Raw genomic sequence first — 23,450 nt, forward strand, 5'->3', positions numbered from 1 at the left:
GGGGCCTTGGAGATTCTTTAGGCAGCTGCCCTGTCAATCACTACCAATTGGTGATCCAGGCCTGGCAGCAGCTGGGGGCCATGACCTCACAGAGCCGCTTAAGAGACAGTCTTGGAGACATTCCATTAAGCCATATATAAAGATCTCTTGAGGGTTTGTGGTGTCTGCTTTCTGTGCCACAGGCAGTAGCCTGACCCAATAGCCTGAGCTGGTATGCTCTGTGCCACTGTCTGCCTCCTCCTCCAGGAAGTCTTCCCTGGCTAGCGCCACTGCTGGAGCTTCTGTAGCAGAGCCTGTCTGACCCTCCAGGCACTCATTCAGACACCGTTCATTCTGTCTACAGCCTTTCACTGTGCTTCCTTGCCTGGGCCCATGGGGACGCTTGGACATTGCTTTGCTACCAGGAGCCCCCTGAGACAGCTATAGATAATTACAGGACAGGGTGAGCAGGGGACCCAGAGCACCATAAGAACTCAGAAGGTGGATACACTATAACCTGGGAATCCAGGACAGCTTCTCTAGGAGGAGCACTTGAGCTGTCTTGAAGGATGAGTTGGAGTTTGCCAACTAGAGGAGGGGGGGAGTGTGTTTCAGACAGAAGAACAGCATGCAGCAGGTACTGGCTCGGGGTGCAAAGCAGCTTGATAGATTCAGGGGCCTGCAAATTGGAGAGCATGCCAGAAGTACACCTGGAGGAGGATTGAGGGTTAGAGGTATATCAGTCTGAATTAGGTTGGATTGTGTACAACCCCAAAACCCTAATGATAGGCTTAAAATCGAGTAGAGGTTCATTTCGCTCTCACTTAAGAGAAGTCTGGAAACAGGCAATCCAAGGATATTGTGGGGCTCCAGGAGGTGATCAGTGCCTCAGGCTCCACCTGCCTGCTGCTGTACCTTCCCGGCTTGTGATTTTCGTTCTCTAAGGTACCTCATGGTCTCAAATGGCTGCCAGACCTCCAGCCTTGGCACCTACATTCCAGGAAGCAGGATGGAAAAAGAGCTGGAGGGCACACTGTCTCTCTTTAAAAGGATGTCTCAGAAATACCCTACTCTGCTTCTGCTTATAGCTCAGTGGTTAAAACATCACATACCACTCTTAGCTGCAAGGAAGCCGAGAAAGGTAGTTCTGGTCATTAGGTGCTGACTAGAACATTGTTCCGCAAAGGATCCAGAGGCCCTACCTTGCCTCTGTGGGAAAGAACACTGCTCGATTAATGATGTCTCCCTTCCTTGTGGGCATGGAGCCAACAAGATGCATCCCAGTGTTTGTCTTGCTGGTCTGCCGCCAGAAGGTCCTCTCCTCAGGGATTCTCAAGGTGTTTGGTGCAATTCCTGCAAACAGAGCCAGGCACGTGGCCAGCCACTCTCCAAAGCCCCAGAGCTGAGCAGAATTCCGGGTGAAGGGTTTCTTGGTGCTTTGCAGTCTGATTTTGTGTCTGATCTACAGCGTCCTTAAGGCATCCATTGCGCTTCAGCAAGCCTAGAGTTTGCAGAATGGGCCATGCCATTAGAGCATGGACTTGGAGGACAAGAAAGGAATACAGTGTCACTAAGGTGACAGCCTCATCCCCCAGTGAGAGCTTTTCCAGAAGGTAATAATAGAGAAAGAATTGGAGGAAAGTTCTGAGCCATTTTTTTTCACAGCTGGAAATGCATTGTCTCCTGGTTTAATTTCACACCTGCTATGTGTCAGAGCCTCAGTTTCCTTAGCTGTGAAATGGGGTTAATACTACCTGTCTTCAGGGGTTGCTGGAAGGATCACATGTAACAAAGGAAGGCAAAGCAGGGAAGAGACACAGAAGGTAGCAGTTAGGAGCACAGGCTCTGGCCTCAGACTGCCTGGGTTTCAATTCTGGCCTTGCTGCTGGTATATGTTACTTAACCTCGTGTAACCTTGTGTATGATAACTTAACCTCTCAGTCCCTTTGTCTCCTTATCTGTGAAATGGCGATGATGATAATAATAGTACCTACCTTGAAGGACTGTTGTAAGGCCCATACGTGTCATAATATACACGTAAAGGGCTTACACATCTGGCACACGGATGTGCACATAAGAGGTAACGGCTCTGAAGATCACAGTCTTTGTGACCAGGCAGGTGTGGGCTAGGATTCTGGGTAAATTACTCCTTTGGGTCTTAGTTTCCTCATTTGTAAAACAAGGCTAATAGGACCTGCCTTGCAGAGTGAGGATTAGTGACAGAATAGCTGTAAAGTGACACATAGGACACACTCAACAAGTCAGCACTATGGTGACAATTATAATAATGAGACCATGTCCCAGCCTCTGTTATCAGCATCTTTTCCTTCTAAGAACACTAGACAGCTAGGTTGCTAGTGACATTCCTCCTGGGGAAAGTGAGGCCCAGGGACTTGCCCAGGGTCACACAGCTGATGAAAACTGAAGCTGAGCTTTGACCTCCCGGGTCAGCTGACCCACAGCCCGTGCTGTCTTACGTGGGAACGTTGGTCCTGAAGAAAAGCAAGCCTTGGGTTTAAGGGGGGAAGGGCTGGGCATGCAGGTTGCCCAGAGCTTCAGGGACAGCTGCCCTGGAGGTGCCATGCGACACAGAGGACCAGGGCTTCTGAGCCCTTGTAGTCAAATTCGCCTGCAGGACCCTGACCCTTGCTCGGAGCACGAGCTCTCTGGGCCTGTCTCGAAGAAGGGCTGTCCTCGTGGGACTCCCGTGGCTGGCAGTGTGGACGGCGGTGGGGCAGCGGGCGTGCGGCTCGCTCCCTCAGAGCTGAGATCCGCAGGTACACGGTGGGAGGCGAGGGAGGGGCTGGAGGAGCATGTGAAAGCCAGGTGTCCAGAGGATTCCGCGTTAGCAGAGTTGAGGGGGGCGGGATTGTGGACGGGGGGTCAGACAGGACGCGAGCAGATGGTGGAGGGAGGTAGGCCACGTAGGGAGGTGGGCCCAGGGGAGGGACCCAGCAGGAGGCGAAAAGTCCAGGGTGTGCTCTTGAGGCCCCCAGTTTGGGTGTCCCAACCATGTCAGGCACCGTGGCAGCTGCTTCACATCCATGTTCTTGTTTGGTCCTCAAATTGTCCTGGGGAGCAGGTGTGACCTACCCATTTTCCAGGTAAGGAAGCAGAGGCTCCAGAGGCGAAGGGGCTTGCCTGGGCTGGCCGGGGGCAGCAGAGCTGGACCTGGGCCCAGAGCCGAGCGCCAAGCCCACCTGCCGAGGCTGGCGGCGGGAGGGGAGGGATGGTGAGTGTCTCCAGCCACCTCCTTGAGGAGTCCCTGCCTTGTCTGTGGCGGGGATCCGGGTGCTGGGATACTTCTGCGCTTACAACCTTAAAGGATAGACTTTTCTTTAGGAAGCAAAAGTTTGGTCGTGCTCAGTGAGCAGGAAAATGGAAGTGACCTCAGGGCAGAGATTTAAGGCCCTGCTGGCCCCTTGGGCAGCACCGTGTTTAATAGCTGGGACGGAGGCGGCGGTGTCAGCGATAAATCCGCTCTGTGCCATGGGGTGGGGGGCCGCCCTCCCCCTCTGAGCTCCATCTGGACCTCAAACTCCTTCCCAAGCCTGGCTTGGAAGTGGGCCGGCGGCCGCCCATCCCCCTCCCCTGGACAGCTGAGCTGTTAGCAGCCGCTCCAAGGGGAGGCGTCACCCGTGCTACATGGGGACACACAAAGAGGGCACAAAGTACAGGGACCGCATTGACGCACACTATAAAAAATAATGCTGGAAGGCTGTGCTCCAGGCAGGTTATCTAGGTGGCAGGAGAAGAGGTGAATTTCCTGCTTCTCTGTGCTTACAAAAGGATAGAGCCACACTTACAAAAGGATAGAACTGTGGAAAGTCTAACGCTTTCTAACCACCCCATTTCCTATTTGATTCCTGGGGTGCCCACCCCCCATCCCCTCCACCCCACAGTGGCGGGCAGTCCCAGGCCTGGTGCTTCCTGAAAGGCAGCATCCATGCCCTCTGCTCTCCCCGGAGCTGCAGGTGGCCACTCAGCTGGACACAGGTACAACCTTGAGGGCACCCCTCAACCATTGGGAGCGCAGGGGTCAGTGGATAAGCGTCCCTGGCTCCCCAGCCTCCAGTGGGACAGCTCTGAGGCGCATTCTACACAGCCGCTCAGAGGGTCCGAGCACGAGCCCCCAGCTATGTCCACTCATTAACACACCCTCTCTAGTCTTCCTCCCTTTCCTGTTTCACTCTCCCGTCTCCCTCATTTTTATTTCCTGAGATTGCCTCCCCTCAAAACGACCGACACCCAAAGCCTCGTCTCAGGGGAACCCCAGCCAAGACAGGCCCACTGTGACCACTTTCTTGTAGAGCATCTCAGATGTGTTCTAGGCATACACAGGTGCATCTGTACCCATATCCAAATACTGGTTTCCAGATTCCTATCTTGTTCTCTTGACGCTTATTCCATCTACTCAATAAATTTACTGAATAAACTAAAAAAAAAGTCCACAAATGGGACCATTCTGCAACATGCTTCCTTCGTGACTGGATGAGACACTCAGGGAGATTTCAGGCGCCGGTCGGTGCACCCAGGAGCCCTTCCTGGCCACCTCGATCCTGTTTATGGGGGCACCCACATCCCCCAAGAGTGGGACCAACCCCAGCTAGAGGTCCTCAAGGAAAGGGAGTGTGGGACAAATCCTCCCCTTCGCCTAGCCTGTCGCTATGCACTGTCCAAACGCTGGCTGAGCCTTCTCTACCTCCGCCAGCAGGCCAGACCTGGGCTGGGGCCTTGCAGCTGCAAAGATTGACTGACATGGTCCAGTCCGTATGTCCAGCAAGAGTAGAACAGTCTAGTCGGAGCCCCAGGTTCCCACAGTCCTCAGACAGGGACAGAGGGCACACAGGGGGCACAGATATGCAATCAGGGAGGGCTGTGCAGAGGAAGGGACTTGTTGGGTAGAGCCTGAGGAGCAAGGCAGGCCGTGGGGGCTGCTGGAGCGAAGGTGTGGAGGTGTGAAAGACGGGGTGGAGGCAGGGAGGGAGACTAGGACGGTGAGCACATGGGGTGTTTCTAACAACTGACCCTATCATTTTCTTCGACTGCAATGAATTCTTTGTTTTTTGTTTTTTGTTTTTTTTTGTGTGTGGTATGGGGGCCTCTCACTGCTGTGGCTTTTCCCATTGCGGAGCACAGGCTCCGGATGCGCAGGCTCAGCAGCCATGGCTCACGGGCCCAGCCGCTCCGCGGCATGTGGGATCTTCCCAGACCGGGGCACGAACCCACGTCCCCTGCATTGGCAGGCGGACTCTCAACCACTGCGCCACCAGGGAAGCCCCAGCAATGAATTCTTTACGCAGACTTTCACAAGCAGGTCTGTGTGTGCCAGTGGCCTCAGGGTCAGGAACCAGATGAGATGATGAATGCTCTTGGACAGAAGCCCGTACCTTATTCTGTAGGGAATTTGTCCAAAGCCAGTTATCTCTGAAAAACCAATTTTCAGGGATTTCACAGAAACCTTTTCAGAATTTGTGGATGTTGATTGCTCTGCCACTAATCAGCTGGGTGACCTGGGGAAAGTCACGTTAGAGCCTGCTTGGAACTGCTCTTTTTGTTTCTTCAAAGCAGCAAGTGAGATGTAGGTATATCCACTGTGGGAGGGACGGGGACATTCATGAACACCAGTCTTGGGTGATGCTGGCCACCCACCCCGTTTTTCTGCTCCTGCCGCCCTTCCAGTCTGTTTATAAATTGAGGGGAATACTAAGCAGAACACTTCTCTCTCTCTCTCTCTCTCTCTCTCTCTCTCTCTCTCTCTCTTTCCCTCTCCCCCTCCACTGCCTCCCAGATTGGGAATATACATAGGGTCAGCCCAGAATTTAGACCCCAGTTCTACTACCATGTGACCCTGGGCAAGTAATTTTTTTTTTTTTTTTTTTTTTTTTGCGGTACGCGGGCCTCTCACTGTTGTGGCCTCTCCCGTTGCAGAGCACAGGCTCCGGACGCGCAGTCCCAGCGGCCACGGCTCATGGGCCCAGCCGCTCCGCGGCATGTGGGATCCTCCCGGACCGGGGCACGAACCCGCGTCCCCTGCATCGGCAGGCGGACTCTCAACCACTGCGCCACCAGGGAAGCCCAATTTTTTAAAAATTCATTCTGCACATATTAATTGAGCACCTCCTACTATCCCATGCACTGGGGATACAGAACTGCAGGGACAAAACAGACAAAAATCCCTGTCCTTATGAAGCGTATATTTTAGTAGGTGGAGATAGACAATCAGCCAATAAGTGAATCGTAAACTGTTAGCTGGTGATATGTGCTATGGAGAAAAATAAAGCAGGGATGGGGCTAGGGTGTGTTGGGGGAAGTTGGAGTTTGCGATTTTTAAATAAGGTGGCTGAGGAAGGCCTTGTTGAGAAAGTGACATTTGAGCAAAGAACTTGAAAGAGGAGCGGGAATGAGCCATGTGGGTGTATCTGGGAAGAGCTCTCCAGGCAGAAGTAACAGCAGGTGCAAAGGCCCTGAGTCACATGGTCACATGTGCTGGAACTGAAAGGTGAAGGGAAGAGGCACAGGGAGTGAGGCCAGGGAGGAACCAGGCAGTGGGGAGAGGCAGACCAAGTATGACCTTCAGTTTTCTCTCTGAACGAGATGGGGAGTCACTACAGAGTTCGGGGAAGAGGAGTGACCTGATTTGCCTAGGTTTCAGCCATCACTTTAATTGCAGTCTTGGAAATAAGTTTTTTTTGGGGGGTGAGGGTAAAAGCAGGGAGGCCAGTTAGGAGGGTGTTTCAATACAAATGAGAGATGCTAGTGGCTTCGATCAGGATGGTAATGGTGTAGGTGATGAAAGGTAGCTGATGCTGGATGTATTCTGAAAGTGGGACCAACACTTTCTCTCTTTTTTTTTTTCTCTAGAAAAACACAAAGTGTTTATTGATTCTTTTTTTTTTACATCTTTATTGGAGTATAATTGCTTTACAATGGTGTGTTAGTTTCTGCTTTATAACAAAGTGAATCAGTTATACATATACATATGTTCCCATATCTCTTCCCTCTTGTGTCTCCCTCCCTCCCATCCCAACACTTTCTCTTTTTGAGAGAAAGAGAAAAGTCAAAGAGTCAAGGATGATCCCCAGGTTTGGGGCCCAGGCAACTAGAAGGATGAAGGTGCTTTTATCCAAGATGTACGACTGCAGGTTGGGGGTGGTCGTCAGGAGCTGGACCTGGGACATGTAAGGGTTGAGATGCCCACCGGGCATCCAAGAAGAGGTGCTGTATAGGCAGTTGGATATGGAGTGCAGGGGAGAGGTCCAGCATATAGATGGTTTTTGTAACCATGACACTGTGAAATCCCTGGGGTAATGGATGTAGCTACTAAAGAGAAGAGGTCTCAGGACCAAGCCCTGGGGCACCGTAATGCTTAGAAACCAAGCCTCAATTTCTCCTTCTGTAAAACAGTGATGAAAACCATAACTACCTCCTAGGGGCTGTTGTGGAGATTATGTGAGATGGTGCATGTAAAGTCTCTAATGATAAATAGCATAGAGTAGGAGTACCATAAACAAGCATTGTTATTAATGATAGAAATTATTGTCTCAGCAAGCATAATGCCTCTTACAGGTGCTTTTCAACTTTTAAATCCACTTTCTATGGTTTTTGACCCTCCAAAGTGTCCTGAGCAATAAGACAGGACATACTTAGCCCCATCTGGCAAGTGAGAAGCCTGGGGTTCAGAGAGTCTTAAGGGAGGTGCTCAGCTTTCCCCTGCATGTTAGTGACAGAGCCAGGGCTCGAGTGCAGACCCCAGACTCCTGCTTCTCTGATCTTTCTGCCACAGCCTGTTAATGCTGACAAACGACTTAATTAAGCAGAGCAGGTGCTGCTTGCCCTTGAGAATGGGGATGCCAGCTCTGCTTGGGACAAGCTCCCATGGCAGTGCTCACCGCAGGTAGTGCCCGCGGCCCAGGTTCATGCTGAAAGGCCAGGGGACACAGGCTGAAACCTACAGCGATAGTGACAGGGCAGGGCAACCTCCTTTTGTTGGAAAACTTCCTTTTTAAAAGCAGCTGCCGAGGTAAGGCTAATTCAGCCAAACTGGCATTCACTGGAGCCGGCCCACCCAGCTGCTGCTTGCCTTAGTGGTCAGTGTGTCGTCCGACCCAGCAGGAAACAAACTTTGCAAGAAGCCATGAACCTAGAGTTAGCAGTACGGGGTGGAGGAGTCTGGGGTGGCTTTGAGTCAAGCTGAGCAGGATTCACATCTCAGCTTCCTTTGTCCCCAGCTGGGAGCCCTGGTGCAGGGTATTTCACCTCTTTGAGCTTCAGCTTCTTTTTCTGCAAGGTGGGAAGGGGGGCTTGACTCTTAGCATCGTTCACGAACTGGAAGTAAAGTATGTGGTGCAAAACAGGACTGGATAAATAGTAGATGATATCATCATGGGCAGACAAAAAGGAAGACTTCCAGGGTGAAATCAACCTGTGCCCAACCAAGACCTGCTCCCTCACTAACCACATCTTCCGTGCTCGACCATCACGGAGGGGTGATTAGGACATACTGCGCTGAAGGCCTTCATCACCATTACAGTGAGCACTGCTGTGGGCCCCTGTGCACCAGGAGCAAGGCTTGAGGCTGGGACGCAGCAAGACTCTGCTGGAGCAGCCCGGGCAGCTGCTGGCTTTGCCATGCATTGCCCGTGAGTTGGTCCTCTGGAGGAATGGCTGGTAAGGGGTCTCAGTTCCCTGCTGTGGGGTTCGCAGTATCTCCAGTGGCTTCCCAAGCTTGCTGACTTGCTGACTCAGCCCGGCACTGACCCAAGGCGGGGAGAGAGAGAGGAGACAGTGCCCCCTCCACCGGAGGGAGCCCCTCCCTGTGTCAGCATACACTGGCTATCTTATCAACTCCTTCATCCCTGCTCCACGGCAGGGACGGGCTGCTCTGCCTGTATTAAGAGGCTCCGAGAGGTAAAGCAAGTTGCCCGAGCTATTTCCAGGACAGACCGATGCTCGGGCTTGGGATCGTGCTACCCCGTCTCCCTCCCTCGGCCCTGCTCAGCAGGCCCTGCTCTGAGCAGAGGGGTGGCATGGGGTGCTGAGCCTGACCTGCCTGGAGATGAAAGGTGCCAGGACCCCCACTCAGAGGCGGGAGAGGAGGTCAGGAGGCTGGGCAGCCCCACGGATGCGGGAACATTTGCAGAGGTCATGCAGGGAGATGAAGCTGTTCCTTTTCATAATAGAGTCTATAGGGAGAAATCAAGGCTTCTTGGAACTTAAAGCTAAAAATGCCAGCTGGATATAATGACAGCAACAATAATAATAAAATAGGAAGCCGTGCCATATATTGTGGTAAGCACTTTTCATATTATAAGTCTTCCCAGCAATCTGCCGAGCAGATGTTACTTCCTTTTCTACTTTGTAAAGGAGGTAATTGGGCTCAGAGAGGTCACTTAGCTCGCCCAAGGTCACCCAGCCAATAAGTGGCGGAGCCAGGATCGAAACCAGAGTCTCTCTCCTTCCCAAAACATGCTTATTCTGCTACACTAACTGAGGTGTAATTTAATTCATCAGAAGGTTCCACCTTAGGTGACAAAGAGGAGGCCCAGAGAGGTTTACCTGCGCTCGAGGCCCCAGTGGATTAGTCACACCTGGGGAAGCTTCCGGATCTCCAGAGCCACCTTGCCGCCCTGCAGTGCTGGAGGAGAGCTGTGTGCCAGCTGCCAGGCCCAGCTGCGCCCTCCCGCCTCCTCCCACACACATCGATCACACACACACATGAAGCAGCTCAACCTCTGCAAGAGGCCCAGACAGGAAGCCAAGGGTCCTTACCAGCTGGGTATGAAGAGCCATGTGCCTACTTCCTCGGCCATCCAGAGCCTGAGCCACACCTTGCTGAACTCGGGCCAAACAGCCCCTTCCCCTAATACCACATAAACCTCCTGTGGGACCTTGGGCAGTCTTGGCCATGTTCTGGGCCTCAGTTTCCTCTTCTGGGAAGTGGGGGGTAGTGGCACCTCCCCCCTGGGATGTCTGGGGGCTTTAGTGTGGTGGTGTCTATAAAAAAAGGCAGCCAAGTGTCCGGCATGCTGTGGACGTTGAACAAATGCCACCCGGCCTGGCCCGGTTCCCTCTAGTTACTGGTAGCTGGGCGTGCTCATGCCGTTTCTAGAGCAGTGTTTGCAGCAGCCTGGCTGCCCGGGGCCCTTTGGAGTCCAGTGGGCACCCTCTGCAGCTGACACAGCTCGTGCCCATCTTCCTCCTCTTCCGGTGCCTCCCACCGGCAGCCCCTGTTGTCTCGCCCAGGCCTCCCCACGCTGACTGGGCGCCATCCACCCCTCTCTCCACCGCAGCGCTGCACACAGTAGGTGCTTGGGAACTAGGTGAATCACGGAATTTGCGCTCTGGCCCCGGGCAGGTCTGTGCTGGCTCTCACAGGGCATCCTGAGGAGCGACTCTGCCGGCCCTCCCCAGTCCAACGTGGCCGGCGGGGCAGTGGAGCCACCCAGCTGCCCCCTGGCCCTTCCTCATCTTGTGAGAGTCCCTCTGGCCACAGTGCCAGAGCAGATGTGGCATTATTAGAGATCTTGAGTTCAGACTGGTGGGCAGCCAGGAGACCCTTACAAGCAAGTGTGGGCTGAGTCTGTGCCTGGATTCGGGGAGCCTCCTCGGAGGCGGTGGAGCTGCACAGGTGCTCCTTGCACACACTCTGTGCCCTGAGCCCAGGGAAGGGCGAGCAGAGCAGGGCAGGCTTCTCAGAGGAGGCAATTTTTGAGTCGGCCTGAGGAGAACACGGGGTGGACCTTGCGCTTGCTCCTGGCCTTTTGTTTAGCCCACCTCAAAAGTCCTGCAACAAACACGTGGAAACCACTCGCCTGGTAGGGCCGAGACTGGAGGAGGCCCCATCGCTCTCGGCCGACTCTCCGCGCCCCGTGGCCTGACCTCTGACCTCTGACCTCTGTGCCTGCCCCAGCGCTGAAACCTTCCTCTGGCCGTGGGCCCCGGCTGGGCCACCCACTGCCCTGGCGCAGCTGCGGTCACTCTCTAGAGGGGGGCTGTGAGCGCCCCAGTTCCCTCGCCCCTCAGGTGGGGTCACCCTGAGTGTGGCTCTGCTCACGGCAGTAGCTGCAGTAAGGACACTCCCCTCCTGGTGTCACCTCCACCCGCCTGCCCGTGACTCTCTTGTCCCCGACCCGACACCTTTTCTCTGCAGCTGCACTTTCCTTCTCAGAGAACAGGGGGGATCTAGCAGCGTCCTCACAGGGCACCAGGGAAGCATTTTATGAGAAAGTGTGTCAGATAAAGCCTTGACTATCTAACTATATATTCTTGCTCCCCGACAGGGCGTGACCAGCCTGTCCCCACTTGAAGAGCGCTCCCGGCCCCTGTCTTGGGCCTGCCTGGACGTGGCAGTGGGGACGGGAGGCCCTGGCAGGCGGGGACCGCTGCACGGAGTGATGCTAGGTGTGAGGGCAAGGCTGCAGCCCCTGCAGTGCCCCGGGAGGGGCGTGCTCCACGGCTGAGACTGCACAGGGCATGTTCAGGAAGGGATTTCCGGGCTACTCTGAGGCGGAAAATTTGAGACTGTAAGCTCCTCAACAGCTGTGTCCTCTGTATTGTTTGGGCCGCTGCCTGGAGCACCATGGCTACAGGATGAATACACATGCATAATGGACGAGGCTGTCCTGGGGCTCAGAACAGACTTTTTCATTCCTCGCTCCCCCAGCTGCTCCCTTCCCGGCTCCCCTGAGACTTTGCTGGGACTTGATGTTGTCAAAACTCATATAAATCCTAATGTCATCTGGCTCTGCTGACTGCAAGGCCCCAGACATCAGGAGGAAGGAGGGAATTTTCACTTTTCTCTGTGAGGGGAGTGACTGGGGAGGGCCCGTGCCTACCCAGACTTCCTGGGAAGCAGCTGGGACCTGGCATGCTGGAATGGCATGGAACCCTCGGTGCCCTGGAACATTTTAGGTAATCTGCCCCAGTGCTTTCGGCTTAGAAGGCTGGGCGGGGCCAGGTGGGAGTGCGTAACCCAGGGCTGGCACCGTGGGCAGAGGAACTCTCACAGGATGAGGAAGGACCAGAGAGCAGATGTGGCATTATTAGAGATCTTGAGTTCAAACTGGTGGGCAGCCAGGAGACCCTTGCAAGCAAGTCTGGGCTGAGTCTGTGCCTGGATTCAGGAATCTATAAGAAGAGCATCGACGGGGTAGAAATAATACCCAAGGCAGAAGAACTGGAGGCCTCTTCTGCCTCAGTCAGAAGCTTCTTATATGCTTTCCTCTGGAAGAGGAAAACCTAGGATGTGATGACCACCCAGGGCCAGAGGTGGAAGCATCTAAATAAGTTAATAAGACAGCAAGTGAGTTTAGTGACCAAAGGAGGTAGAAGGTATGATATAGTCAGGGCCTCTCCAACCCAAGTTATAGTGGGACCTTTCATTTGGACCTCATACTTCTTTTTTTTTTTTTTTTTTTTTTTTTTGCGGTACATGGGCCTCTCACTCTTGTGGCCTCTCCCGTCGCAGAGCACAGGCTCCGGATGCACAGGCTCAGCGGCCATAGCTCACGGGCCCAGCCGCTCTGCGGCATGTGGGATCTTCCCAGACCGGGGCACGAACCCGTGTCCCCCGCCTCGGCAGGCGGACTCTCAACCACTGCGCCACCAGGGAAGCCCTAACCTCATACTTCTTTTGATGTGGTCTCTGTTAGTCTTAGCTAACTGAGCAGGCGGCTCTCATTGTCCAGTGTCAGGGAGCTTGTGACTCTCTTTCGCAGAATATTATGTCACAGAATAATATTGTCACAGAATATTATTGTCACAGAATAATATGTCCTGCCAGCCAGATTTACTTCCAAGGCCTAAAAGCAGGACTTTATAGGAATCCCTGATGGGTTCTATCCTATTGCACTATGCCAGATTTCCTAGACTATGGAGGGCATTTGGGTTTCTAATTCCCTGCTCGGTATTATCTATCATTTCCAGCCTGCACTGCTTTCACAGGTGGTAACATCATCATAACAAACATGAAAAATGCACAACATCCTACATTAAATATAATGAAGGTGTAACTGTCAGCTGAGTTGCACTTGACTTCTTGACACGATGCTTTTTTTGGGTAAATATTTAATTAACGTGTTAATTTTAATTTTGCAACTTTCTTTCAGTAGCTTTTGAATCAACACATTCACCCTAGTTCTCAAACATTTTTTAAGGCCCTTGAAAAATTTGTGGTCCAGAGCCTTGTGCTTGACGTGCCCCATGGTTGAACCAGGCCCACTGTCTTCTCCCCTCTCTCCTGGTCAGCTGCATCAGTATCCTGGCTGACCTTCCTGTCTCTGGGTCCCCTGTCCTCAACCTGGTGTCTTTGGTACATGGCTTCCAGCTTGTCACCCTGAAATACCATTTCTTTTTGTTCCATTCTGTCTTGAAAGTCTGTGTTGGTGGCCAGAGCAAGGCCAGACCCCTCAGCCTGTAGGGGGGACTGTGCATCACTAGCTCCCAGCGCCTGTGTGACCCAGTGACCCTGCCCTAACGCAGGCCATCCCTGAAGTCAGGCCAGGGCCTTCGTCGACTCCTGGGCCCACGATGCCGATTCCTCCATCTCCTCCGCTACTGCCGCCCTCACCCACCCTGAGAAGTGGAAGAGCTTCAATGATACCGTCCTGGGCCCGCGACCAAGGCTTTTAAACAAGAGAGACTGTGTTTCTGAAGGCTGACCACCATCTCTCGGAAGACTCACATTTCCCAAAGTCTTGATCCTTTCGTGGGAGCATCTCTTAAGGTCTCTTCATTTGGACTTTCTGCTTGTCTCCCATGAAGGACGGGGACTGGCCTCTCTCTGTTAGGCTAGGAGGGATGGGTCGGGGATCTGCAGGCAGCTCTTTGGGGAGCTGGGGTGTGGCTGGTGCCACAGAACACAAGGCCAGGGGGCCTCTGATTGGGTGGCAGAGTGGTAATATTCAATAGTTAAATTAATTTTACTTTTTTTTTGGCTGCATTGGGTCTTCGTTGCTGTGCGCGGGCTTTCTCTAGCTGCAGCGAGCAGGGGTTATTCTTCATTGCGGTGCACGGGTTTCTTACCGCGATGGCTTCTCTTGTTGAGGAGCACAGGCTCTAGGCATGCGGGCTTCAGTAGTTGCAGCACGCGGGCTCAGTAGTTGCAGCACGTGGGCTCTAGGGTGTGCGGGCTTCCGTAGTTGTGGCGCACAGGCTCAGTATTTGTGGCTCGCAGGCTCTGGAGCACAGGCTCAGTAGTTGTGGTGCACGGGCTTAGCTGCTCCGCGGCATGTGGGATCTTCCCGGACCAGGGCTCGAACCCATGTCCCTTGCATTGGCAGGCGGATTCTTAACCACTGCGCCACCAGGGAAGTCCTCAATTAATTTTAAAATAAAAATAATATTGATAATAAATTATTGATAGTAATAGTGACCTTTCAGTGAGTACATTTGAGACCCTGTTCTGAGCACTTTACATACATAACCTTCTTAAGTTCTCACGATACTCACATGAAACAAAAACAGGCTCAGAACAGAAGCCACAGGCGTCCAAGGCCACACCGGCTGGGAGGACAGCCCAGGTCTGTCTGGCTCTCAAATCCGTGCCTTTCCTTCTCCACCAGACCACTTTCTTACAAGGAGCAGCTTTTTGCCGATTCTTGGAGAAATGCAGCATTCCATTGATCCATCCGTCTAGGCCTTCACCAGGACCACATGGTTTTAATTCCTGTAGCGCTATGATTAAAAATCTTTTAATAGCCCGTAGGACTGCTTCTGCCTCATTATTCTTTTTTTTTTTTTTTTTTCTCAACAATTTAATCAGTTATACATATACATATGTTCCCATATCCCCTCCCTTTTGCGTCTCCCTCCCACCCTCCCTATCACACCCCTCCAGGCGGTCACAAAGCACCGAGCTGATCTCCCTGTGCTATGCGGCTGCTTCCCACTAGCTATCTACCTTACGTTTGGTAGTGTATATATGTCCATGCCGCTCTTTCACTTTGTCACAGCTTACCCTTCCCCCTCCCCATGTCCTCAAGTACATTCTCTAGTAGGTCTGTGTCTTTATTCCTGTTTTACCCCTAGGTTCTTCATGACATTTTTTTCCCTTAAATTCCATATATATGTGTCAGCATACAGTATTTGTCTTTCTCTTTCTGACTTACTTCACTCTGTATGACAGACTCTAGGTCCATCCACCTCATTACAAATAGCTCAATTTCGTTTCTTTTTATGGCTGAGTAATATTCCATTGTATATATGTGCCACATCTTCTTTACCCATTCATCCGATGATGGACACTTAGGTTGTTTCCATCTCTGGGCTATTGTAAATAGGGCTGCTATGAACATTTTGGTACATGTCTCTTTTTGAATTATGGTTTTCTCAGGGTATATGCCCAGTAGTGGGATTGCTGGGTCATATGGTAGTTCTATTTGTAGTTTCTTAAGGAACCTCCATACCGTTCTCCATAGTGGCTGTACCAATTCACATTCCCACCAGCAGTGCAAGAGTGTTCCCTTTTTTCCACACCCTCTCCAGCATTTATTGTTTCTAGATTTTTTGATGATGGCCATTCTGACTGGTGTGAGATGATATCTCATTGTAGTTTTGATTTGCATTTCTCTAATGAGTAAAGATGTTGAGCATCCTTTCATGTGTTTGTGGGCAGTCTGTATATCTTCTGTGGAGAAATGTCTATTTAGGTCTTCTGCCCATTTTTGGACTGGGCTGTTTGTTTTTTTGTTATTGAGCTGCATGAGCTGCTTATAAATTTTGGAGATTAATCCTTTGTCAGTTGCTTCATTTGCAAATATTTTCTCCCATTCTGAGGGTTGTCTTTTGGTCTTGTTTATGGTTTCCTTTGCTGTGCAAAAGCTTTTAAGTTTCATTAGGTCCCATGTGTTTATTTTTGTCTTTATTTCCATTTCTCTAGGAGGTGGGTCAAAAAGGATCTTGCTGTGATTGATGTCATAGAGTGTTCTGCCTATGTTTTCCTCTAAGAGTTTGATAGTGTCTGGCCTTACATTTAGGTCTTTAATCCATTTTGAGCTTGCCTCATTATTCTTTATGTTAGTGTTTTTCTGTTTCTTCTTTTGTGTTTACTTTTCCAGGCAAACCTTAGTTAATCATTTTGGTAAGGTCCCCCAAAACCTGAAGGTATTTTAATTGAGATCATACTGCATTTATAGATTATTTTAGGGGATAATTGGCGTTTTTGAGTTATTGAGTACTCCTCTGCAAACATAAAATGCCTTTCCATTTATTCAAGTTTTCTGTCATGTCCTTTAGTCTGATTTAAATTTTTATTCTTACAAGTCTTACACATATCTTGTTATGTTTAGCCCTAGGTATTTCATCTCTTTTGTAGTTATTATGGAAGGAATCCTATCTTCCGTTATATTTCCTAGCTGGCTCTGTGTCTAGTGGGAAGCTGCTGATTTTTGATTACCAGTGATTTTCTGCTTCACTGAATTCGTATTTCTCTAGTAGGTTCCCTTCTGATCCTCTTGGGTATTCTAGGTATACAAGCGTATTGTCTGCAGATAATGACAATTTTTCTTTCTTTCTCTTACTAATTATTTGGCCAGTACTTCTAGAAGAGTACTAAGTAGTGGTGGTGTTGGTGGGATAATTTAATTGTTAATGACTAAATAATATGTCACCATTTGGTTATATCGTCATGTAATTAACCATCCTCACTTCCATACATTTAGGTTGTTTCCAATTTTTCCCTTTTACGCATAATGCTTCAGTGAATGCTTCTGCTTATACTTGCTGTCCTTTTTATTTCCATCAGCATGGTAGATTGTTAGGAGTAAAAATAATGGCTCATTTTTGAGATTGCTGATCCTGAGTGCCAACTGATTTTCCAGGAAAGGATTCCCTAATTAATTAAACTAACATGTATATTTTGAAGCTTCAAACTTGTAGTGCCTCGCAGAGACTCAGGACCCGGGCCAGGGGTTGGGGGGTGGGCACCATTTCCTTAGAGGGAATTTATGTTAAGTGAGCTTGGTTGTTAGTCCTGTCGGGAAGGCATTTTATTGTGAACTCAGATTTAGTTAAGAGCAAGAGATTGGGGCATCAGAATAGGCTGGTGGTGAGGTTGTCCAGCCTCTTGGGGCCCCCTGACCTAAAGCCCAACATGGCTTATGTTTACCTTCTGAGAATCCCCTCTGTTCGGCGCTGTCGTAGACTGTGCAGCCCTCAGACACGTGCTGCAGCGTTGTCTTGACTGGTCTTGCCCTGGCCTGACTGGGCAGCCACGGGTCTGCGGCAGTGGTTGTTATGGCCCCGCGGCAGCCACGTGGCCCCCTGCTCTGGCTGCCGTGGCTGTGCCCACCCTGTGCTGCCTTCTGCACAAAAGGTCTCACTTTCTTTCCTGGCTCTCCAGTGGTGTTCTGGGGGCTCTTGTCAACCCAGCTACGCTATAGTCAGCTGCTGGGCTGCATCATTCTTCCCTATCACCCTGGCCTCCCCTTGCATAAAGTAAACAGAGTGTTATGGGTTGAACTGTGTCCCCCTAAAATTCATATGCTGAAGTCCTAACTCCCAGTACCTCAGAAGGTGACCTCACTTGGAAATAAGATGTAATAAGTTAAGATGGGGTCATGAGAGTGGGCCCCAATCTAACACGACCGGTGTCCTTATAAAAAGGGGAAATTTGGACACAGAGACACAGCTGCTGGGAGAATGCCACATGAACATGAAGGCGGAGATCAGTGTGATGTGTCTACAAGCCAGGGACCACCAGAGACAGCCAGCACACCACCAGAAGCTAGGGGAGAGGCCTGGAACAGACGCTGTCTCTCAGCCTCCGAAGGAACCAACCCTGCTGACACCTGGATCTTGGACTTCCTGCCTCCGGAACTGTGAGACAATACAGTTCTGTGGCACTTTGTAGCGGCAGTCCTAGCTAACTAGTACAGAGGGTAAAGCCTCATCTGCTCAACACAGGTCTCCATTTGCTCAGGAATGATGCCTCAAGATGGCTTGAACAAGTGGAGAGGGATGGAGGGGACTAGAGCCTGTATAGGGGACACCTTGCCTCCCAGGACTTGGCTGCCCTGGGCTTGAGCCTGGAACCTAGAGAGAGAAGGCAAGGGTGCCCTCGGTGCCCAGAGAGTTAACCACACAGTAGCTCTCTGGGGAATGTTTCTTGCATGAACCTGACAAGGAGTTCCTGTGAGCGGCTCAGAGGCCCCCCATTTCCAGGGCCCAAGCCAACTAGCTGCTCCTCTGGTGGTGGAGATACATGGTGACCATGCAGGGATATAACTTCCAGGAGGCCGAGGACGGGCTTTATGGGACCTGCAGCTCTGCAGTTATGGAAGGACAGGTGGGAGGTGAATGGGGCTGCCCTTAATCACGCCCCCAGACTGCCCAAGGCCGGCAATGGAGGAGGTCCCTGTGGAGAAGGACGGGGACCTTAGAGCCCAACTGCCATCCCCTTGGACACTGCCACCACCACCCCACCACAGGCTGTCCCCATGTGCCCTAGTGGCCTGGCCCAAGTGGTCTGAGGGCTTCCCTTCCCCTCCTCCTGGCCATTGCAGACCCCCAGGCTGGGAGGCTGGGGGAGACCTGGTTAAAGACTCGGGAAGCAGACCTGGCAGGGCTGGAAGCTGGAAACCTTGTTTCCATGGCAGCACTTCACCTTCAGCTTGGGAGACGCCTGCCCGGAGACCCCTGACCAGCACCTCGCTCTGTAGTGGGGGCAGAGACTTGGGCTTCCAGCTGCTTGGGGTAAAGCCCACCTCTGCCACAGCGAGTTCTGTAACCTTGGCCAAGTTACTCAACCTCTCCGGACCTCCATCTTCTCATCTGCAACACGGATATAACTCCCACCTTTCAAAGTTCTCTTGAGGATTCAATAATATAAGGCATACAAACTGCCTAGCACAGTGCTGGCATGCTGACGTGATCACTGCCAGGTAGCTCTTATTACTACCTGCATAATGTTCTCCAGATGACAGACACCTAGGCTCTTTCCACCTTATGAATGTTTTCCCCTTCCTTAAGCTGCACAACAGACAGCACACTAGGTTCAAGATGCACTGATGACGCACGCCCATCTCAAATTCATCATAGTAGGTTCCACGCTATTCATGTCCACTCACCAGCCCTTGCTCACCAGAGACTTTTTAGGATTTCCCAAAAGCATTTTAGAAGGATGCTTGTGCATTCACTGAGCTTTGTTGTGGGCACTACTTGCACTCAAGGGCCTTTTCCTCTATGAACACTTCTCTTGCCACACATTTGGTGCCTTTTCAGTAGAGTGGAGGGCCTCAGACAGTAGAGTGGAGGGCCTCAGAGAATTATAAATTCTCTGACATTCTGATAGTTTGTTTATTGGTTCATGCTTTCATTGATTTATTCATTCCTTCATCAAAGAGCAGGAACTACTTAGGCAAGAAAGGTGTATCCAGGCAGAAAGAGCAAGAAATTAGAGTTATGAGAGGGCTTGGGGTCTGGGGACAGCCCGGCATGGCTTGAGTTGGAGTGAAGTGTGTGGACATTGATTAATAGCAAGTATTTACCGACTGTGAACTATGTGCCAGGCCCTGTGCTAGGTGCTGGAGATAAGGCCATGAACAGGCAGCCGGGGATCCCACCACCATGGGACTTATAAGTCCACAGGCAGACATGTCACAGCCAAGTACAGAGATTATCCTGTGGTTCTTATTGTGTTAGGCGTCACACTGGGGAAGCAGAGGGTGCTGAGAGAGTGTGTGAGGGGCCTGGTCTGTCTTGGGCATCAGAGAAGGCCCATCTAGGGACCCTGTAAGCTCAGAGGAAAAAGTAACAAACTAGTAAAGTGTCTGCTATGGGGTGAGAGTGAAGAAAAGGGTGTTCCAGGCAGAAGGAGCAGCATGTGCAAAGGCCCTGGGGCAGGAAGGAGCCTGGTACAGTTTAGGAATGGAGATGGCAGGTGGCACACGTGGAGCATGGCAGGAAACAGAGCTGGCAGTGGGGGGCAGGCAGGGTCTCACAAAGATTAAAGGAAGTTGGGACTTCCCTGGCGGTCCAGCGGTTAAGAATCCATGCTTCCACTGCAGGGGGCATGGGTTCAATCCCTGGTTGTGGAACTAAGATCCTGCATGCTGGGCAGTGCAGCCAAAAAAAGAAAAAAAGGTCAAAGGAAGCAAGCAGGAAGTAAAAGCTTTGTGTATCTAAGAATTTTGAGTGAGGATAATTTGGGGTATGGGCGAGATTACAAGCTCACTAACAGTGCCCAAGTCCAGGTGGCCAAGTGGTACCTTCGAGATGCCTCGTGGTCAAAGTAGCCACTCGAGGAAAGCAACATCGCCAGGGAGGGGCACGCTGCCCGGCAGAGCTCATCAACCTCAGGGCAGCAGGGCCACCCTACCTGGAGGAGAGAGGCCACCTCTCTGCCTCCACACCCGACCTGGAGTCTCCAGGCCCCTCTTAGGCCCTTTCTTCCCCCGTCCCTGGATCCTGACACTGCAGTGTAGTCACTGCACCCAGCTTGCGCTTTGTGCAGCCCCTCTGTTCCCAGGTCTTAAAAGAGGATTTACTGCAGCCCGAACCAGCTGTGGTAACTTACAAGAAACCAGGTGGTTCCTAAGTGCCCATGCCTGTCTTGTGTGCTGCATAAAGCTGTTGGACATCTCTGTTTTCCCAAGAACCACAGATCAGATGCAGCGATTGTTTGCAACAAGGCTTTAGAAATCTTTACCCGTCCCAAAGCCACACCCTTTGGAGACGGCAGCCGCCAGCGACCTGAAGCCACAGCCCCTGGGAGCCCGTGATGAGGCTGAGCCAGCTCCACCTGCAGGCCCAGCTTCCCTTTTAGGATGCAATTGATTCTAAAGTAAGAGCTGATGATGGAGCTCTGGGATGAGCCACATCCAGGTCACACATCCCAAAGCAAGTCAGCTGGGCCCTGTCTCTGAGCTACCCTGAGTCAGGCTCTGTATGGGCACAGGGGACCCCACTCATCACCCCACGGATGCAGCAGCATAGGAACAATGCCCTTATGTGGCACCCTCAGCTCTACACAACCCCAACCCTGAGAGCGAACGAGAAGACTCACGTGGGGCCTTGAAAGGAGCCCTTCTCAGATACTCTTTGCTGTTCATCCACATCCTACTGGCATTGACACACGCTTTGTTATCTGCGTCCCCCTCCCTTCACAGAATAGAAACAGCAGATGGGAGCGTAGGGGGTAGGTGAGGCCAGAGGCAAGCACACCAACTTCATCCCCCGCAGCATGGACCACCTACCCACGTGGAGGGACACAGAACAGCGACAGCCAGCATGAGCTCCCAAAGCATAGCCATCTGGGACCAGTCAGCAAAGGGGCACACAGCCCCCAACTCGGGAGCCGAACAGAGCAAGGTCACGGTACCAGAAGTGGCATTTTCTTTTCTAATTCTGCATCCTCAAAAATGGATTCCATTCCATCTAGGGATAATTCATTTAAAAGGAGGACATAATACCCTTTTGCTGTATATGCATATATCAGATTACTGCGGTACACCTCAAACTTATACAGTGTCGTGTATCAATTATGTCTCAGTAAAACGGAAAAAATAAAATTTAAAAAGAATGAAGGCATAATGCATTTTAGAAAAATTCCCACCCAAAGAGATCAAGCTGAAAGTAAGTTGGTATTTACAAGGATAATTTGTCAGAAAAACTCACTGATGTTGAAACAGCTCTTTCCCTAAGTTTCAAATAAATGAGGTGTCAGTGAAATAAACAATCCCAGCATTAAATAATAAGAGGCACCCCAAGAAGGGTGTGATTCATTATCTCATGAGAGGCCCAGGCAGTGAGTGCTGTCAGCTCGTGCAAAGGAACAGTCCTTGTGGGCCCAGAGTGACAGGATGGAGGATGCCCTGCAGGGCTGGAGAGGGGTGGGTGGAGAGGACAAGGAGATGTGGTCCAGGCAGGGGGGATGGTGGGAGCAAAGGCAGGGGGGATGGTGGGAGCAAAGGCAGGGAGGCTGGGAAGCACGAGGGTGGATTCCTTGAGGGGAGCCCTCCTGGGGCCAGACCATGACCCAGACACACTGCAGACCTCTCCTGGGTGGCTGCCGCTGACCAGTCCACAGAAGCTTCTTTGAGGGCCTCCCTCCACCCCGAGGATCCCCCCTGCAGGGCCGATGGCTGGTGTTGTTTTTGGCAGCTCAGGGTCTGGAAGGGTGTGGGAGGTGGGAGGAGATGGCCCGGCGGGGCTGAGAGGCTGCCAGTCCTCGTGGCCTGCACGCAGGGGGCCGGTGTCAAGGGAGCAGTGGTTGTCTGCGGACCTCGCTGCCCAGACCTGGGCAGGGCCACCCATCACAAGTGAGCCTTTGTGGCCCCGGCTTACAAAACCAGCCACGTATTTTCCCGGTCACTTTATGAGGTGCTAGCTCTGCCCGTTCAACCTGGGAAAAATAAAGTGTCACATAATTTGCTCCTTGAGAGTTGAGAAGGTTTGAAGTTACGCGAATTCTGTGCCCCTGGGAAGGCCAGTCAGCCCGAGGGGGAGGGGTGTTCCCTCTGGAGGGGACGTGGGCACCAGCCAAGCCAGCTGCAGGTTTTGCAGAGGGAGAGAATGAGGCCCTGAGCCTGGGAAGTCAGCCCTCGAGCCGGCGTTAGATAAGGAGACCCCGTTCCCCGAGAATCTTCTTTAACACCGTGCTTTGGGGACTGTTAGCGCCCTGCCCACAGGTGAGGCCAGGGAGCTCACGGAGAGAGTTGAATGGGAATTGTCCTGCAGACCCTCCTCTCGAGGCAGCGAGGATTCTAGAAGGGTTTCAGAGCCGAGGTGCACGGTGAGGGGGGATGATGTGCACTGCGGTTGAAAAGCATCAACCTTATGCCGTAAGCTCGTGGGCAGCCACGGACACACTGTGATTTCTGGCCTCTGGTGAGTTCTCACATCCCCTACAAACCCCCCTCCTTTTTTTTTTTTTAACTGCCCATGGCCTGTAATTGCACTGGTAGACCTGCTTCCTTTCTGCCTCTGATAAGAAGTGTCATTTATAGAGTACTTGCTGTATTATGCAAAACACTTCAGTAGGTGTGGCATTCATTGCTTCAGCTGAGACCTAATCAGCACGTGCTGTATGCTAGCCCTGGGGATGCAACAAGGAAGTTCTCCTTCACGGCAGCCCTGTCCAGAGTAGTAGTGAAGCCATTGTTACAGATGGACGGACGTGTGGAGCTCAAAGAGGAGTGACTTTCGAAGACATACAGCTAAGACCTACAGCTAAGACACATACAGCTAAGACACAACTAAGCAGAGCTGGGTTTCACAGCCAGGCCAGTCTGACTTCAAAGCCTGGCTTCTCTCCACTCCCTCCTCAGCAGGGCTAGAAAGAGGCAAGTAATTAGTAAAGAAGAGACAATGTGTGTAATCCTGTTTTAATCTTCTGGTTTGTCCTCGAGGTTTTATTCAAATTAATCATAGCTTTATATGCCAATTATCTTTTGAGATGAATAAAGATACATTTTTATGTAAAAGCAAATCTATGAGGCTCACTGAATCTACGCCGAACGCGGTAACTCCAT

At 51.6% G+C, this 23,450-nt stretch overlaps 1 protein-coding gene across 2 annotated transcripts in view; it reads left to right on the plus strand.

The window, feature by feature from the left end:
- SPSB4 (splA/ryanodine receptor domain and SOCS box containing 4) overlaps positions 1 to 23,450 on the plus strand; it is a gene marked incomplete at both ends in the record, with an annotated part of 62,812 nt that overhangs the window by 14,746 nt on the left and 24,616 nt on the right. The window contains one exon of one of the 2 annotated variants that reach the window (XM_079704624.1): positions 11,262 to 11,329. The exons of the other annotated variant lie outside the window; for it this stretch is intronic. Within the exon in view, the coding sequence (XP_079560750.1) occupies positions 11,262 to 11,287 (26 nt within the window). Of the gene's footprint in view, positions 1 to 11,261; positions 11,330 to 23,450 lie in introns of those variants that run through there. 2 annotated transcript variants of the gene reach the window in all.

The sequence above is a fragment of the Hyperoodon ampullatus genome (assembly GCF_949752795.1).
Source record: "Hyperoodon ampullatus genome assembly, chromosome: 5".
NCBI lineage: Eukaryota > Metazoa > Chordata > Mammalia > Artiodactyla > Ziphiidae > Hyperoodon > Hyperoodon ampullatus.